This window comes from Crocodylus siamensis, chromosome 1, assembly GCF_052110815.1.
Source record: "Crocodylus siamensis isolate JL-2025a chromosome 1, ASM5211081v1, whole genome shotgun sequence".
NCBI lineage: Eukaryota > Metazoa > Chordata > Crocodylia > Crocodylidae > Crocodylus > Crocodylus siamensis.
Genome location: NC_143395.1, coordinates 424,194,824 through 424,213,031, shown reverse-complemented (window position 1 = coordinate 424,213,031; position 18,208 = coordinate 424,194,824). Strand labels below are relative to the sequence as shown.

General features: G+C 51.2%; 1 protein-coding gene and 1 pseudogene across 2 annotated transcripts in view; both read right to left on the bottom strand.

The window, feature by feature from the left end:
- Positions 1-10,552, bottom strand: part of EPHX2 (epoxide hydrolase 2) — an 82,948-nt gene extending 72,396 nt beyond the window's left edge. The window contains exons 1-3 of one of the 2 annotated variants that reach the window (XR_016439749.1): positions 10,312-10,552; positions 5,122-5,206; positions 4,487-4,646 (exon numbers count right to left, since the gene is read on the bottom strand). Coding sequence is in view for 1 of the 2 variants with exons in the window: in XM_090031115.1 (XP_089887241.1) it covers positions 4,487-4,646; positions 5,122-5,206; positions 10,312-10,412 (346 nt within the window). In the remaining variant the exon portion in view is untranslated. The remainder of the gene's footprint in view (positions 1-4,486; positions 4,647-5,121; positions 5,207-10,311) is intronic. The other variant, XM_090031115.1, reaches the window with a different exon arrangement.
- Positions 10,553-14,223: 3,671 nt separating this feature from the next.
- LOC149875719 (U2 spliceosomal RNA) lies at positions 14,224-14,361 on the bottom strand (annotated as a pseudogene).
- Positions 14,362-18,208: the final 3,847 nt, after the last annotated feature.

The window sequence follows — 18,208 nt, the reverse complement described above, 5'->3', positions numbered from 1 at the left end:
CATATCTTCCCACAGTATTCTCAACTGGTTTCCCATCAATCCAGGTGTTGCTAAAGCCAACAGGCTTCGAATCAGACTTATAGCTAATATAACATCAGAGGAGAGAGGAAATGGTCCATCAGCTGAAGGATGCAGACTTGAGAAGTGATAAACCATTTTGTTAACTGTTTGCTTGGTGACAGCACACCCGACTTAATTAGTATCCATGCAGGAAATATTTAAATTGGTGAAATTCTGTTAAGTAAACATCATCCAAGCCCTTTGAAAATGAATAGCACCATCTAAGCGTCAAGTCCCATAACTTCACTGGTTAGAAGATTTGCAACTGGTTGCTGATAAACACGGATTGCCGTAAGCTTCTAGAGAACACAGCTTTGGAAAGGTGTGCTGTGGGAATGATTCATGCGCTGGCCATGCTACGGCTTGAACCATAAGCAATAGCCACAATCAAACCTATTGACAGATAGCAGGATTTCACAGGAACTTCTCTGGCTGGAGAGCTCGTAAATATCTAAGATTTCATGACATGAGTTCAGAAGAAGCAGAGTGCAGGAGTGATGCTGACGAGAAAAGGATGAAAGAGCAAGCAGGTGAAAGGTGTGGGAAGATACACCAAGGGAGACACCTTGTTGGACCTGGTGCTGGCCACGGGTGAATACCTGGTGCGGGGGCTGCAGGTGCTCGACCCCCTGGGGGACAGCGATCATCGCCTGCTGGGTTTCACCATCCAGCGCAAGGTGGCAAAGGCCGGCACCAAGGCAGCAGCCCTGGACTTCAGGAGGGCGGACTTCAATGAGCTAAGGAGAATAGTCAGGGAAGCGCTGAGGTCCCATGGGGGAGGGGAGCCGGCTGTCCAAGGAGAGCGGTCGTTCCTTAAGGAGACGATCCTCCAGGCCCAAAGGGAAGTAATTCCAACGCAGATCAAAGGGGGCAGGAGGGCGCAAAAGCCCCCACGGCTCACCAAAAGCATCCAGGAATGTCTCCTAGCTAAAAGGGAGGTGCACACCCAAAGGCAGGGAGGGGCTGTCACCAGGGAGGACTATACTGCAGTTGCTCGGGGATGCAGGGGGGCGGCCAGGAAGGCCAAGGCAGAGATGGAACTGGGACTAGTGACCTGGATCAAGGACAAGAAGTCTTTTTTTAAATACACACGGGACAAAAAGACGGTACCAGGTAATGTGGGGTCCCTGCAACACATGCTAGGAAATTTCGTCGTCACACCAGACGACAAAGCTAACCTATTCAATGACTTCTTTGCCTCCATTTTCCTAAGCAGGGACCAGATCAGACCCCCCACTGGGCCCCCCTCAGGCCCCAGGGGAGGCGCACCCAGGCCAAGGGTCAGTGAGGATCTAGTCAGGGAACATCTGGAGGGACTGGACATATTCAAATCAGCTGGTCTGGATGATCTCCACCCCCCGAGTGCTCAGGGAATTGGCTGCAGTCTTTGCAGGACCCCTGGCACGGCTGTACGAGCACCCATGGTGCTCTGGTGTGGGGCCAGAGGACTGGAAGAGGGCCAACGTGGTTCCCATCTTCAAAAAGGGGAGGCAGGAGGACACAGGAAAATATAGTCCAGTTAGTCTTCCCTTGATCCTGGGAAAGCTTTTTAAGAGGGTTATCCTAGCACATATCCACGAGGGGCCAGCAGGGGAGATTATGTCTAGGGGCAACCAACACGGGTTCGTTAGCGGCACGTCCAGACCAACCTGGTGGCCTCCTATGACCAAGTCACCAAATCCTTAGACGCAGGGGGAGCAGTGGACATCGTCTTCCTGGACTTTTGGAAGGCCTTCGACACTGTCTCTCATCCCGTTTTCATCAAGAAACTGGGGGACTGTGGTGTCGACACCTACACAGTCAAATGGGTCACTAAATGGCTGGAGGGCCGCACCCAGAGAGTGGTGGTGGACGGGTCTTATTTGACCTGGAAGAACGTGGGCAGTGGGGTCCCCCAGGGCTCGGTTCCCAGGCCCGCACTGTTCAACATCTTCATCAGTGACTTGGACGAAGGGGTAAAAAGCACCTTGTTCAAATTTGCTGATGGCACTAAGATGTGGGGGGATGTGGGCACACTAGAAGGGAGCAATAGGCTGCAGTCGGACCTAGACAGGTTACAGGGGTGGGCGAATGAGAATAGGATGAGATTCAACACTGACAAGTGCAGGGTGCTGCACCTAGGGAGGAAGAACCGGCACCATACCTACAGGTTGGGGAACTCCCTTCTCGTCAGGGCAGAAGCAGAAAAGGATCTTGGAGTCGTCACTGATGCCAAGATGAACATGGGCCGGCAGTGTGGGGACGCGGTCAGGAAGGCCAACCGCGCCTTGTCCTGCATGCACAGATGCATCTCGAGCAGGGCCAGGGCGGTGATCCTCCCCCTCTATGCAGGACTGGTCAGGCCGCAGCAGGAGTATTGCGTCCAGTTCTGGGCGCCACACTTCAGGAGGGATGTGGACAATATGGAGAGGGTCCAGAGGAGGCCACTCGCATGATCGGGGCAGCAGGGCAGGCCCTACGAGGAGAGGCGACGGGACCTGAACCTGTTCAGCCTCCACAAGAGAAGGCTGAGGGGGGGATCTGGTGGCTGCCTACAAACTAGTTGGGGGGACCAGCAGGCACTGGGGGAGTCCCTGTCCCCCCGAGCACCGCCAGGAGTGACCAGGAATAACGGTCACAAGCTGTAGGAGGAGAGATTCAGACTAGACATCAGGAGGCACGACTTCACGGTCAGGGCAGCTAGGATCTGGAACCAACTTCCCAGAGAAGTGGTGCTGGCCCCTACTCTGGGGGTCTTTAAGAGGAGGCTAGATGTACACCTTGCTGGAGTCATTTGACCCCAGTACTCTTTCCTCTCATGGCAGGGGGTCAGACTTGATGATCTGCTCAGGTCCCTTCTGACCCTACTAACTATGAAACAGTGAAGAACAGCTGGAACAGGATGGGGACCAGGGACCAAAGGTACAGGTAAGAATAAGGTTAGCAAGGCCATTTTCCAGTACCACAGCAGATAAGAACTGCCATGCAGATCTATGGTCCATCTAGCCCAGCATCCTGCCTCTGTCAGCAACAAACAGCTGCTTTACAGCAGTGGCTTGCAACTTTAGATGCAAGGCACCCTGGGAAAGTCCCAAATGTTAGTTCTCTCTCTTTTTTTAATGCAGAGAGCGAATAAAGCTTTTGTTGTGCAAAGAGTTCAGCAAGTCCATAACAGGTCTGAATGTTTTTAACACTATTTAAAAGACTCTGGGTTTATCTTGTGAACCCTTCAAAGGATCTCAAGGCACCCCAGGGTACCACAGCACCCTGGCAGGGAATAACTGGTTTACAGGCAAGGTATACTATGCCTTATACACAGTGATCTCCTTTTTATCAAACCCACCCACTCACTAGCAGTCATAGATTTAGGGATATCCTGAAACAGAAGTTTTATCCCCGACTATCATATTAAGCATGATGGACTTGTCCTCCACGTACTTGGATCATCCCATTGGCTTCCACAAGTACCCCAGGGGCAACAAATTTAAAAAATAGTGCATATTGCAAAAGTATTCCCTGTATTTGTCTCAGCTTGCTGTTGGCAGTGGATTTATGACCCAGATGCAATGTATTCTGGGAAGATGGAGGACTTTAAGCTGTTCATAGCATCTCCATGGAGGAGACCAAAGTTACCTTAACATGACTTAGATGGCACAGCCCAGAAGTTAACCCCCTCCTGAAGTGGCATAAAGGTTTGAGATGCTCAGAGGGCACTGGCATGAGTTAACGAACTTTAACATTTTAAAGTACCCTTGGTATGATCTAAATGTAACATGCAACTTCACACTTAGAGCATGGCTTCTGCACCCACCTGGATCTCAATTTCCACCTCTAGCATGTTTCCAAACTGAAGCCATACTGCAGCCACTCAAGTTATAACATGAGCCAGCCCCCCAAAATTCTGCTTCCCCGCCTTCGAGCACACTAAATAGACAAGGCTCTTTGGCTAAATGTGATCTCTTTTATTAGAAGTTGGAAAAATTGTTCTCTGCAATCTTTGGGGCCCAAACACCCTTGGTGCCCAAAAGCTTGTAAAGAACAATTTTCCCAACTATTTAGCTGGTCTAATAAAAGATATCACATTTACCCCCAAACCTTACCTGCCTATGTCTCTAGGCCAACATGGGTATATCCAACACCCCCTTCAGGCAAGCTGTACATTTGGGGTTGCAGTATAAAGTCATTGGGGAAATAAAGTTGGGTTTACTGACAATGGAGGAAGGAAGAGACTTCACTATAGAAAGCAAACAAGTAGTCCAGCCATTGTCTTCTGGCCAGCAGGAAAAGTAGTAAGTTGAAGTTTTGACCTAGGAATCCAGGACAGTTAAAAGATGATCCTCTGGTGAGTTTGTGAGCTTTGTCTACTTTGTGACATGAATGGGCTGCGTTCCCAGTTCCTGGCATAATAGAGTTAGGATTTCCCATCTTATAAGTAACCAGCACTTACCATTTTTCCGGAGAGTTACAGCAGCATCCAATAAGGGTGTATTGAGCCTCCCTTCGTCCAAAAAGTCCCCAAAGATCTGAGCCACGGAAAATTTCTCTGGGAGAAAAGTCTCAGCAGCAGCAGCCGCCTTCTTGCAATCTTCATCCAGCTCAGTGACCAGCTTAAAAATTAGGGTGACATTCCCATCACCCAAAAAGGATCATGTTATATGTTAAAACAAGCAGGCATGAGAAACTGAACCCCCTCAAAACTGTCCATCTCTTGGGATACGGTGTTTCTAGTCCATCATGAGAAGTTTACTTCTGGTGAAGTCTAGGGTAACAGAACACAGCTGGGTCAATGACTCCAGCACTAGTAAAGGTTTTTTCTACATTACGGTCCTCACCAGATTCCTATTCATCTGAAATAGTTTGACAGCTTCTACCTCCCTGCCCTGAAGGCTAGAGGAACCCATAAAGTTACCACTGTTGAACCCAGTCCCGAAAAAATCTGAGGGCAATGATATTAGCACACGATTCAATAAGAACCTCTTAGCCAGCCAGGCCGGGTGCCAGCAAAGCCTGGGACCAAGCCACCACCACCGGCTGGTTTCACAATGCTCACGCTCTACAGGTTCACCCACAATAATCTCTTACCTGAGACAAAGTGATCTGTCCCGTCATCAGTCGGCCATAGGGACCAGTAGCACCTGCTTCCAGGATGACACTTGCTAGAAAGTTCCTAGAAATTAAAAGGTGCGTATGAACACAATGCAGCGGGGGAAGAGATGAGGACAAGCACTGGCTGCAGAGTTGGTCCTGTCAGGAAGCTTGGTCGCTGAACTCACCTATAGTGGAGTCCAACTTGGAAAAAGGGGTGGCAGAATGGCCTTGATGCCTATCGCCATGCACCCCATCACCTACGAACAGCAATGGGAATATATCACTAGCTCAAAGAGCCAGGGAGTGGTTGGTATAAAGGCACTGGTGACAAGCTCACCGAGCACAGATTCAGATATTTTTCTCTCCAGGACAGTGATTCTCCACCAGGATGTCACAGCACCTTGGTGTGCCCTGACACTTTTTCCAGACTGCTGCAGAGTGCCATGCAATGATAGATAGGATGGTTAGGTGTGCAAACACTTATACATAGTTTCATAGTTTGTAGGGTCAGAAGGGACCTGAGCAAATCATCAAGTCTGACCCCCTGCTATGGGCAGGAAAGAGTACTGGGGTCAAACGACCCCAGCAAGGTGTTCATCCAGCCTCCTCTTAAAGACCCCCAGGGCAGGAGCCTGCACCACTTCTCTGGGAAGTTGGTTCCAGATCCTAGCCACCCTGACCGTGAAGTCGCACCTCCTGATATCTAACCTAAATCTACCCTCCGCCAGTTTGTGACCGTTATTCCTGGTCACGCTTGGGGGGACAGGGACTCCCCCCAATGCCTGCTGGTCCCCCTTGACTAGTTTGTAACAGGCCACCCCCCTCAGAGGATAGCCACAGCTCAAGTACTAGGGAGGGCCTGTCTACATGAGATGCTTACTGCACATTAGCCTAATAACTCTGCTCAGTAGCACACCACAGCACAAACTGTGCTAATAGCCTACTGTGCATTGTTATTAGGCCAGTGCACAGTAAACATCACAAATAACCATGTGCCAGTGCTAATGAGCAGCAACTCTAGGTACTGCACATTTAGTTAGTACTTTATTAAGCAAGTGCTAAACAAAATGTGCAGTATTTAAGACACAGTAATGAATGTATAGACATGCCGGTTATGTTGCTTGCTCCTGGCACTGGAACACATTCTGCCTTACACCTACCCCTACGACCAGCCCATGCAGGATTGGGACCCTTATGTTCTGGTGCTTTTGTTGATAGCTTGTGAAGCTGGCAACAAGGATCCCAACAGGCCCTCTGGAAAGCTACTTAATGGATCCTGCAGTTACGTAGAACCATGGAAAATTAGGGCTGAAAGGGACCTCAGGAGTTCGTCTAGTCCCACCAAGGCTTTGTCTACCCAGGTCTTCAAAACCTCCAAGGATGGAGAGTCCACCACATCCCTGGGTAGCCGGTTCCAGTGCTTTACTACCCTCCTCATGAAAGAGTTTGTCCTAATATTAAACCTCGACTTCCCTTGCTGCAACTTAAGCTACTTCTTCCCCTTGATATTCAGTGGAGCTGCCCCTCACACCTGCACCCTAGTCTTCCTTTTTGCCCAAGGTAACAAAACCAGTCCTCACAAGTTAACCCAGGCTTTGACCTTGCACTGCATAGCAGATGGCATGTGCCAAACAGCACCATCAATATCAAGTTGCTCAGAGCCCTTAGGCGTAGTATCATCTCTGTGCTTATATCCTTCTGATGCCAGCAATATCACTATGCCTCTTTTCCCAGCTCTGGGATCCTTCCAGTTAATTTACAGGAAAAGCTTGGAACAGGGTTGAGAAATGTTTAACCTCAAAGCATGAAGCCTGTCCAGACTGATTGCACCCAATCTTGTCAGCCTAAGCCTCGCTATTTCTTGCATGGGAACAGCCCTTTGGAACCTCTTGCCTTGCAAGTACGACTGCAACTCTGCTTTGAACAGATGGTATTTACTAGTCTGGAGAAACAAGGCTTCTTTGGCTCCAAATCACTGATGGGGACCCAGTGGAGTAAGAGTGGGGAAGAGCAGCTCAAAATTCTCAGCAGTCTGATAGCATTATCTGCTGAAAGACTAGCTCCTTACTAGAGACAGTTCCACCTGGACATCAGATTTCTCTGCTTCTTCATGCTCTTGGGGAAGACTCTTACTGAAATACTGCAGCCCTCGCATATGAAGTGCCAGGACTGCAGGATTCAGATGCCAGGATCAGCTAAAACTAGGGTAGAACATGTCAAGCTTCATCCACATCCCAATACGAGCCTGGCACGCACAGCATTTCAGGGAAGATGACTAGCTCCAGCCATGATGGTCAAGCCTTGGAGCTTAGTCACTGAACTGAGGCTTGGGAGATCAGACTCCATTCCTGGCTCCGCCCCATAGGACCTCCATGGGCCTTGGCTCTCCATCTGTAAAATGGGCACAATGTTTTCCAACTTGTGGAATCAATCTATGCACCAGTTATCACCTCGTGAAATTGCAAACTCAAGCTGCATTGCAAAAAAAAAAAGTGGGCTCAGCCCATCTGCTGTCTTCCTACCTCCATTTTCCAAGTATGGTCTCAAGTTGCAGCAAGGGAAGTTGAGGTTGGATATTACAAGGAACTTGCTCACTAGGTGGGTAGTAAAACACCGGAACAGGCTCCCCAGAGAGGTAGTGGACTCTCCATCCTTTGGAGGTTTGGAAGACCTGGCTTGACAAAGACTTGGCTGGGATGATGGAGTTAGGGCTGGTCTCAATGTCACCTCGTGAGGTCCCTCCAACCCTCAGTTTCTGTGATTCTCAGATTTCAGGAGCTATTTAGAAGTGTCTAGCTGACAAACTCTAGACCCAAAACGGCGACCTCCCACAGCAAACCATAAGGAGGTAAAGGAACAGCTCATCAGACAAGACAGAGCACAGAGTCTCCTGATAAAAGGGAGATAGGAGGTTACAGAAAGGTCTCATGGACCACTTGAGGAAGAAATGGATTGGGAACCAAAAAGAAAAGAAACCAAGATTCAGGAGGAGAAAACAAGGGTTGGGCACATCCCATGGGCTGTCTGTTTCCCCAAGAAAGAAGGAAACTGAGGTGGGAAAACACACACAGGTACAGTTAAATGTGGAGTGTATTACTGAAATAGCTTTTAATTACAGCCAGCGATTAAGGGGGGGGGGGAAAATAATACAGATTCAACATCAACTTCTTTTTAAAACTAAAATAACCCAGCCCCCTCAAAACTACATGTTCTGCCCCAACCATTTAAGTCTTTGTTTCAAAACAAGCACAATCCAGAATAATCTCATTTTTCTACTGAGCCTCGTTTGTAGTAGGCACAAGATCTTCTGTTCCACTTGCTTAGCTCCACTGGGCATTTTTTGATCTCACAGAAATCTCAGCCCTTTTCAGTCACCATCACGAGGTCCAAGCCCCGTCAACCACATCTTCAAACTAGGTCAGAGGAAAGGACTGACATCTCCAGCTAAATCTCAACCTACAGTCTTCCAAGCAAATGTTAGCAACTAGCTTCTGAGCATCAACTTTGGCTTGGTTTTCCTGACAGGCTTTATGACTGTGTTGGGAGTGGATTTTTAGGGCTCTTTGGATAAATGATGGTCTACAGGCAGAGACTACCTGTTGTGTCCTGGGAAGACCCGGGAAGTCCTATGTCCCTCTAGCTCCATGAACCAGCACTAGAGGCAGGAAGCGTAGCTCCGACCTCTGCTATTCCTGTGGCCCATTTCATGGGAAAGAGGAAGTGAATTCAACAACAGTTCCAGGTCATCTGAACTAGACATCTCATCCCTTCTGCTAGGGAAACCAATAATCAAGCACGGGTTTTTTTTCTCCCTTACCATGCAAGAGATTGCAGGCAATGGGAATGAGGGATCACCTTAAAAGTCACCACAGTCCATACTTCCAATGCTTTAAACTCTTCTTTCTTCATTGTCCTATTAAGTTTTAATTGCAATTGTTGCAGTGAGAGGCAGTCATCAATAGGTCTAACAAAGAGCCGTCAACCATACTGTTACACAACTAGTTCAATACACAGGAGGTTGAACCAGCTCTCACCTTTGTTGTACACCCAATACACCCACTCCACACAAGACCTCTCCTTGCACTGCATATGTAGAAGGAGGAGAGATCAATTGTCATGAATGTACATGTCCTTGTTGAACCTCAGGAGATTCCTTTTGGCCCAATCCCCCAATTTGTCAAGGTCACTCTGAATCACAGCCTGACCCCCCAGCATATCTACTATTCCTGTCAACTTGGTGTCATCTGCAAACTTGCTGACGGTGTGCCCCATCCTATCTTCCAGGTCATTGATGAAGACATGGAACAAAACTAGCCCAGGACCAACCCCTGAGGTGCTCCACTTGATACCGCCTGCCAACTAGACATAGAGCCACTGATCACAACCCTCTGAGCCCAGTGCTCCAGCCAGCTTGCTGCCCACCTTACAGTCCAGTGCAATCACCTTGATTTTAGCAAGGCTTTTGATATGGTCTCCCACTGCATTCTTGCAGGCGAGCTAAGAAAGTATGCTTCCTAGCTTGCCTGAAGAATGGTGTGGGAGATTGCATCAAAAGCTTTGCTGAAATCAAGGTACACCACATCCACTGGTCTCCCTACATCCACAGAGCCAGTCATCTCACCATAGGGAGCTTGTACACGCCACGATTGCCAACTAGACATCGAGCTATTGATTACAACCCTCTGAGCCCAAATCCTCCAACCAGTTTTCTATCCACCTTACGGCTGGATGAATGCACCGCACTTCCTTAGCCTGCCTGCAACACTGTATCAAAAGCCTCGCTAAAATCAAGGCATCCTACCCCACATCCCCCTGCATCCACAAAGCCCGTCATCTCATCATAGAAGGCAGTCATTACTATACATCATAGACACTCATGCCACTCATTATTAATAAGTGCCAATCATCATTAATAATGCCAATAACAACACTTGATGTGTTATGATCATAACTAATTATCAAGCCCTCCTGGCCCGCCGCTACAGCTCGGTTTCCCGCCAATGCAGATCAGCGCCGGTTAAGTCACGGATGACGCCGCCTCATAGCCCCTTCCAGCAGCTGGAGCCGGCGGAGCGGCCGGGCGCGACACACAAGGAATGCACCGTGTCACTTCTGGGTTCCGCGCCCCGTCGCACCGCGAAGCACAGGCGGGCGGGCGAGGCCCCCACACACCCCGCCGCCTACCGGGGCAGGCCGGCCGCCTCCTCGTGCCGCCGTATGAAGGCCTGCGGGCCGGGGACCGCCAGCACCCCGCCCACGTCGAACAGCACGGCCCGCCGCGCCATGCCGCAGCCACGACGGGGTGCGCGCCGCCCGCTCCCCTCAAGAGGCGCCGCTGGCCCCGCCCACGCCCGGAAGGCGCCCGGCGCCCGGGGAGGCGGGACCCCTCCCGGTCTTAAAGGCGCCGCGTTCCCAAGCGGGCGGGACGCGGGGGGGGGGGGGGTGCTTCCCGCCCTCGCAAACCCCTTCCGGGCTTTTTACCCTCTTGAACTTTCCCTGAGCCCGATGAGGGGCCACGAGCCGGAAAGTTTGCAGAAAAAGTTTGGGTTTTGTTGTTGCGCAGTGTCTCAGTTGAGCTAATAAAAAGGATCGTTTTGGAACCGAGATTTCTAGATTTTTGCTAAGTGTTTTGCTAAGCGCCTTGCCCTGTGCGTGCTCTTCTGAGGCAGAAGGGGGGGCATGCTGCCCCCCCAAAAAAACAGCCCCCTCCTAGGCCACAGACTTCCTGTGTTGTGAGTGCCCCCCACCACCTTTTTTTTGTCCTTCAGCTGTCTTGCTGTCAGGGAGGATAGAGGATGCCTCCCTGCTTCACAGGGCTGCCTGGAGGAGATGTGCCACGCTATCACACGGAAAGCTGCGCAAGCGGGAGCTGAGAGTTGGAAGCAACCTCATGGGCTAGCCAACACCTTCCACCATTATCTCGGGCAACTGCTTCCTGCAGCCTTATTCGGGCAGGTATCCGGATCAGTCTTACGACCCATGAGACGTTTTGCCATCCCTGGGTGTGTCTACACGTGCATTTACTGCGCAATAAGTTACTACGCAGCAGGTTACTGCGCAGCAAGCGGCTTTCAGACTGGCGTCTAGACGTGCAGGCGTTACTGCAGAGTAACGCTGTGTGCGTGCTCCGACTTGAGTGTGAAGTTGCTCCCGAGTCAGAGCACGCACAGGATCACTGCGCTGTAACGCGTCTACATGTGCCTGACTGCGCAGTAACTGAGTGGGCATAAATTTGCTACATGCTGATTCACGTCCTCCCTGCTCAATGGGGAGGGACCTTCTCCTAATTCCCGGCCCTGTCTACGATGGCTTCAGCTGCACCAAAGCTGAACAGAGATCGTTTCCAACTCCCAGCTCCACAACACTGTGAACCGGTGCCTTCAGTGGGCCCACGGGTTGGTGTCAGTGCTGAGGAGGCATGGCTAGGATGTCCTGGTCCATTTTAGGATATAGCAACAAATCACCAGTGCACCCCACTCACCCACTTCTCTCTCTGCCCTAAAGGACATTTGGGTCCAGCTGCCTCTGGAAAATATTTATAAGACTCCGGAGGACACTGGACCTTGTACTCACATTTAATTCCTGTCCAGTTTCCCCTCTAGAACATTTTTGGTTGTGTTGCTTCTGGGGTTCCCCCTTCCCATCCCACACCGCTGCCATTTTCCCACCTGAGCCTTATTTTGCTCTACGCCTTGCATATCGCCAGCCTCTCTAGGGCATCCGGATGCCTCTGTTCTGCCGGGTTTTTGCAACCCTGAGCCATTCACTAGTATTAGTTAATATCATTAACATGGTTTGGTTGAGATTATTAGTGGAGACAAGCTTAATAAGCTGCCCCCCACACACCACTATGGTGATTTGTATGTTAATAGAGATGTGTCCTTAATCTTCCCTCACCTCCTCCCTACCACCTTGAGCAAACGAGCACCGTTTATCACGGCCTGTTGTCAGCAACGACATTTTTGCTCTCCCTCATCCAAGGACACTGTATCAAGCCATCTTGCAGCCAACCTGAAATGCATCTTTCTTTTTTTTATAATTGCCCATTTAAATATTCACGTTGAACTGCAAGGATACATTGCTTTCACGCTCACTCGCCTCATTGCTCACAGGGCTGGCTTGGACCTTACCTTCTGGCACAGAGCTAGCTCAGCAGCTTGAGTTCTTATGAAAGCAAACAAGCCCAAGCACAGGAAAGAAAATCCACCTCCTACATAACAGCTACAAAAAGATCTTATTCAAACAAAGTGCCCCATGGCACACTTCTCCTGTGGGAAGGCAATGACAGGCAAAGCACAGGAGCGATGCCAGGCATGTGCTGCAAAATGCTCAGACACTACAGTGGTGACGATGATACAAGGAAGTACCTGGGCTAAAATAGACTGGGGAGCTTTCACTCCTACCTCGTACAGGCCTCGTATTGATTTTCCCCACCCCTTGCTTCAACAAAAGTTGTTTCTTCATTAAGTTAAACAGAGGAAGGAACATACAGCCAGGTACACATGGGTATTTAGGGGCCTGGAACTGATTTAGGCATGGGTTTGTCTGATTTATCCCCATGGGAAGTTAAGTGCCTAAATACCTTTGGGGCCATAAATGCTGCCAGATGTGAACAGAGCCCAGGCCCACTCAATACAGTATCACATCTGGATCCTATGCACCCAAGCAAGTGAAAGAAAAGATCCTTCAGTGGATCATCCGGGTGAGGGAGATCCCCTGCCTGCCCTTCATCAATGCCGACCTTGTGGAGGAACAGCTTCAGAGTCTGGATACCTTCAAGTCAGCCGGCCCTGACAATCTCAGGGAGCTGGCGAGCATCATTGTCCAGCCCTTGGCACGGCTCTTTGAGAGCTCCTGGCGCTCTGGTGAAGTGTCCGAAGACTGGAAGAAGGCCAATGTGGTGCCGATCTTCCAGAAAGGGAGGAGAGTGGTTCCAGCTAACTATAGGCCCATCAGCCTGACTTCTATCCTGGGGAAGGTCTTAGAAAAGATTATTAAAGAGGCCATCCTTGATGGACTGGCCGACGCCAACATCCTAAGGCATAGCCAGCACGGGTTTGTTGCGGGTAGGTCTTACTTAACCAATCTCATTTCCTCCTACGACCAGGTGACCTATCACCTGGACAAGGGAGAAGAGATTGATGTCATATATCTTGACTTCAAAAAAGCCTTCGATCTGGTATCCCATGGTCACCTCTTGGTGAAACTGGCCACTTGTGGCCTTGGGGCCACCACGATCCGCTGGCTGGGAAATTGGCTCTGTGGTCGGACCCAGAGGGTGCTGGTTGATGGGAGTCAATCGTTGTGGTGCCCTGTGACCAGTGGGGTCCCCCAAGGCTCTGTCCTTGGACCCATATTGTTCAACATCTTCATTAACAATGTGGACATTGGAGTCAGGAGTGGACTGGCCAAGTTCGCCGATGACACCAAACTTTGGGGCATAGCGTCCACGCCAGAAGATAGGCGGGCGATCCAGGCTGACCTGGACAAGCTCAGCAAATGGGCAGACGAGAACCTGATGGTGTCTAACACCGAAAAATGCAAGGTCCTCCACCTTGGGAGGAAAAACCTGCAGCATCCGTATAGGCTCGGCAGTGCTACGCTGGCTAGCGCTACGGAAGAAAGAGACTTGGGGGTCATCACTGACCACAAGATGAACATGAGCCTGCAATGCGATGCTGCGGCTAGTAAAGCGACCAAAATGCTGGCGTGCATCCATAGATGCTTCTCGAGCAAATCCCGGGACGACATTCTCCCCCTTGTACTCGGCCTTGGTGAGGCCGCAGCTGGAGTACTGCGTCCAGTTTTGGGCTCCACAATTCAAAAAGGATGTGGAGAAGCTTGAGAGAGTCCAGAGGAGAGCCACGCGCATGATCAGAGGTCAGGAAAACAGACCTTACGATGACAGGCTGAGAGCCACGGGACTCTTTAGCCTGGAAAAGCGCAGGCTCAGGGGTGATCTGATGGCCACCTATAAGTTTATCAGGGGTGACCACCAGGATCTGGGGGAACGTCTGTTCACCAGAGCGCCCCAAGGGATGACGAGGTCGAACGGTCACAAACTCCTGCAAGACCTTTTTTTTTTTTTTTTTTCTGTTTTTTAGCACCGGTCCTGGAAGCACTGCAATACCAGGTCAATGCATGGAGTGGATGGAGCACGCTCCGGTTCCACCACCCAATACCAAAAAAAAACCTGCTCAATATTACTCCATATTGGGAACCAGCCACAAGGATAGATTATTGCTCCTGCAAGACCGTTTCAGGCTGGACATAAGGAAGAATTTCTTTCCTGTCCGAGCCCCCAAGGTCTGGAACAGCCTGCCAGCGGAGGTGGCTCAAGCACCTACACTGAACACCTTCAAGAGCAAATTGGATGCTTATCTTGCTGGGATCCTATGACCCCAGCTGACTTCCTGCCCCTTTGGTCAGGATGGTGGGGGGCTGGACTCGATGATCTCCCGAGGTCCCTTCCAGCCCTGATGTCTATGAAATCTATGAAATCCTGGAATCCTGCTCATCTTGGGGCAGTTTCTCCCTAACTATAGGCGATGATTGCCCTGAAGCCTGATGGGTGAATATTCGTTCTGGATGTTCTCTGCCCTGTTGGCTGTGATACTTCCCTTAGCTCAGTGAACCACAGTACCATGAGATCCTTTGAAGGGGATTGTGCAGTATCAGCACTGCCAGGTGTGCCAACACTTGCACGTGATTCACAAGATAAACCCGAAGATTTCCAATGAGAATCCAGTACGTGTGCAAACCATACTGACCTGTCATGGTCCATCAGCAGAATTGCTCCAGGGTTTTTCTGCAGTCAAAAAAGGAGTGACAGTTCAGAGCTGGCATTTTCTGACAAGGGCCTTGAGGGCCCTCGGGGTTCAATGAGGAGGAGGTACAAGAAGCAATGGTCTCAGTTCGAAATTGAGGTTGGATATTAGGGAGAACTTTCCCATGATGAAGGTGGTGAAGCACTGGAACAGGCTTTCCAGAGTGGTGGTGGGATCTCTATCCTTGGAGGTGCTGAAGCCCCGGGTAAACAAAACCTTGTCTGGGACGATGTAGCTGGGGCTGGTCCTGCTTGGAGCCAGGAGATGAACTAGATGTGACCCCTGAGCTCCCTCCCAACCTGCATTTTCTATGATTCTTTGATAACCTGGAGTCTAAAAACAGTGAGAACCTCTGCGTTAACCATATCTGTCCAAACCCTTTTTCTTTCAAAATCCTCCCAAACTCCCAACTTCTAAGATACCACATAGCTGTGACTTCCCTGATCTTGTTTTGAGATGCATAAGAAAGCTTCACCCTGGACCACTTTTAAGTTTGCTTCCCCCTCATTTGCACTGCCCCACATTCACATACCCTGCAGCAGGAATCACTGAAAATGAGGGCTGAAGGGACCTCAGGAGGTCAAATTTAGTCCAACCCCCTGCTCCCTGCCACTACATCATCCCAGCCAAGGTTTGGTCTAGCCGGAGTTTAAAAAGCTCGAAGGATGGAGACTCCACCACCTCTCCGGGTAACCCGCTTCACTGCTTCACTACCCTTCCCATGAGATAGTTTTTCCTAATATCCAACCTCAGCTTCCCTTGCTGCAGCTGGAGCCCATTGCTCCTTGTCCTGTCATCTGCTCCCACTGAGACCAGTCCAGCTCCATCCTCTTTGCACCCCCTGGCAGGGAGGTGACGGCTGCTATTCAATCCCCTTCAGTCTTCTCTTCTGCAGACTAAATCAGCCCAGTTCCCCCATCATCTCCTCACCAGTCCTGTAAAAATGTCTCCAACCCACAAGACCTTCTATTTCCAGCTGGGAAGCTTAGGCCCAGCCACCCACCCAGACCCAAACTCACAACCTTCTTGTCCCCACAGTGGTGAGCTGCTTGTGTCTTGCTTACCCACCAGTTTCTCCTGCATGAGCTTTCCCAGTGACGAATTACAGACCCTGTTTTTCCTGGCACGGACAAAAGCTTCATGTCTAATGTAACCTTTAAGCTTTCCATCAGAAAAGCAGCTTTGACTAGTACCACTCAGAGGGCCAGCTGCAACGTTTGTTCAGGCTCCTAACTGACCTGCATATGGTTTTGATCAGGGTCCAATACCTTTGATGTGCTTGGGTGTGCCTGCGAGTGGGCGAACACACACGCGGGCATGTTAGCGCCTGCACACAACGGCACAGAAGAGCTGGTCCTTCTGCAACGCTAAGTTCAGCTCGGTGCTGAAAGGAGTCTCGGCCTCTCTCTGGCTCGGAGCAAATAACTCTAATAACCAGCTAACGAGAAGCACTTAGCTAATGCATTCTTTACATGCGGCTTTTATGAAGGTGTCTGACGCTCGTCTGCGGTCCGCAGGGATCAAAAAGGAGCAGAGGGCAGGGAAGTTGCTGGAAACCCAGAAGAGAGGCTGCAAGACCATCAAAGCTTTGTGTGCCAGCTATAAGCTGCAGAGACGCAGATCTGGGCTCCTCGCCTGCCAGACTCTTCCGCCTGAGAGAGGACTTCAGAGAGAGAAATGCCAGAGCCCTGGCTGGAGTATAACACATCTGCCTGCTGCCAACTGCGTGCAAAACAACCTGATAGATTATGCCTGCATCTGGCCATGACCCTTTCTCTTCCCACTGCAAAAGCACAAGCCTCTGCTGCCAAGCCGCCCAAGGAGTCTCATTTCTTTCTGTCACACGCACGCCGTAATGGTGGCATCGATGCACGAGGCACCGAGATGGCGAGCCCTGCCCTTCTTCCCCGCAACCACCGCAAAAGGGTACAACAAACGCTGCCATACCACTGCTTTGGTTATCAGAGCGTCACCAGCATAGGTGAGGTCGGCCGGTCTGCAGCGCCAAATCAGGCCGGGACACAGACCCTGAGAGGTGATAGGTGAAAACAGGCGGCTCACCTTGAGCGCGTCACCTGAGTGCGATAAGGGAGCGCGCAGCCGCACCCAGGCGAGGTCGTTCATCACCCGCGTCGATTATCACGGGGGACGCTAGCCTGATCGCCTTGCGTCCCCCTCCCGTTCGCGACGAGCAACCGCCGGACGCCGCTTCGTTGCCGGCCCGACATGATTAGCAGTCTACTCCTCTGCATCTCGTTTCTCTCCTCAACGCTCGCTGTGAGTAAATAAACCTCTGCCTCCAACTCCTCTCCGCCTCCGTGACTATCGCCTCACCTCCGGTCTCTTCGGGCGACGTGAGCTGGACGCGCGTTCGCCGTCCCATAGGGAGCTAGCCGGCCCTCTACCCCGCCGCTCCGGTCCCTGCGCTGCGATCGGGCAGCTGCGTGACATGGCGTCACGAACAGGATTCACGGATCCGCTGGTCGCCGTACCACCGATGATGATACGCAACTTTGGGTGCATACGAGTTACCGCTCTGCAAGCTCGGCCCCAAAAGACTGCCGAGGGTCCTTGTCTCTAAAGAAGGGTCAAAAGGAGCGGGCCTTCGAGGGGTCCCCGGCTGCTCTCGGCTGCCTCTCAGACCCCAAGACCTTGCTCCGCCCATATGATGAGGGGCACACTGTGTCCTTGAAGAAAGTTAAGGGGTATGGGACAAGAGACCCCCCCACGCAGACATGGGCCAGAGGTCTGCCACATCTAAAAGGTCGAGGAGCTCCCATACCGGTCCATAATTTCCATTGCCCGCCTGTAAAAGAACGCTCCAGGGGGCACGAAATGGCCGGGGATCTCATCAGCGACCTGGAGACGCACGGAAAAGCCGCGCACAAATGGACTGGTCCGGCCTGGGATGAACGTAAGTGTCTGGGTATCCTCTACCAACACTTTGTAAATGCCGTGCGCTCATACTCCGATCTCGAGTCGCGGTTTTGTGCGGCAGTACAGCAAGCCGCGGATACAGAAAAAGGGGACGTGCAAAGACGGCACAGCCACCCGAGGCTGCACCTCCCGCGCCGTCCACCCCACCTCCACCATACGGGGGCCAGGACATAGAGCCATCAAAAGGGGCTTCGCCAACCTCTACCCGGACTGCCTCCCCTGCCGGACTTGCCGCGACCCGCCACGGCCCTCCTGATCAGCACCACTACGGTCACGGTGGGGTTAGACGGGCACCCGGTGACGACGACCTCCTGGCG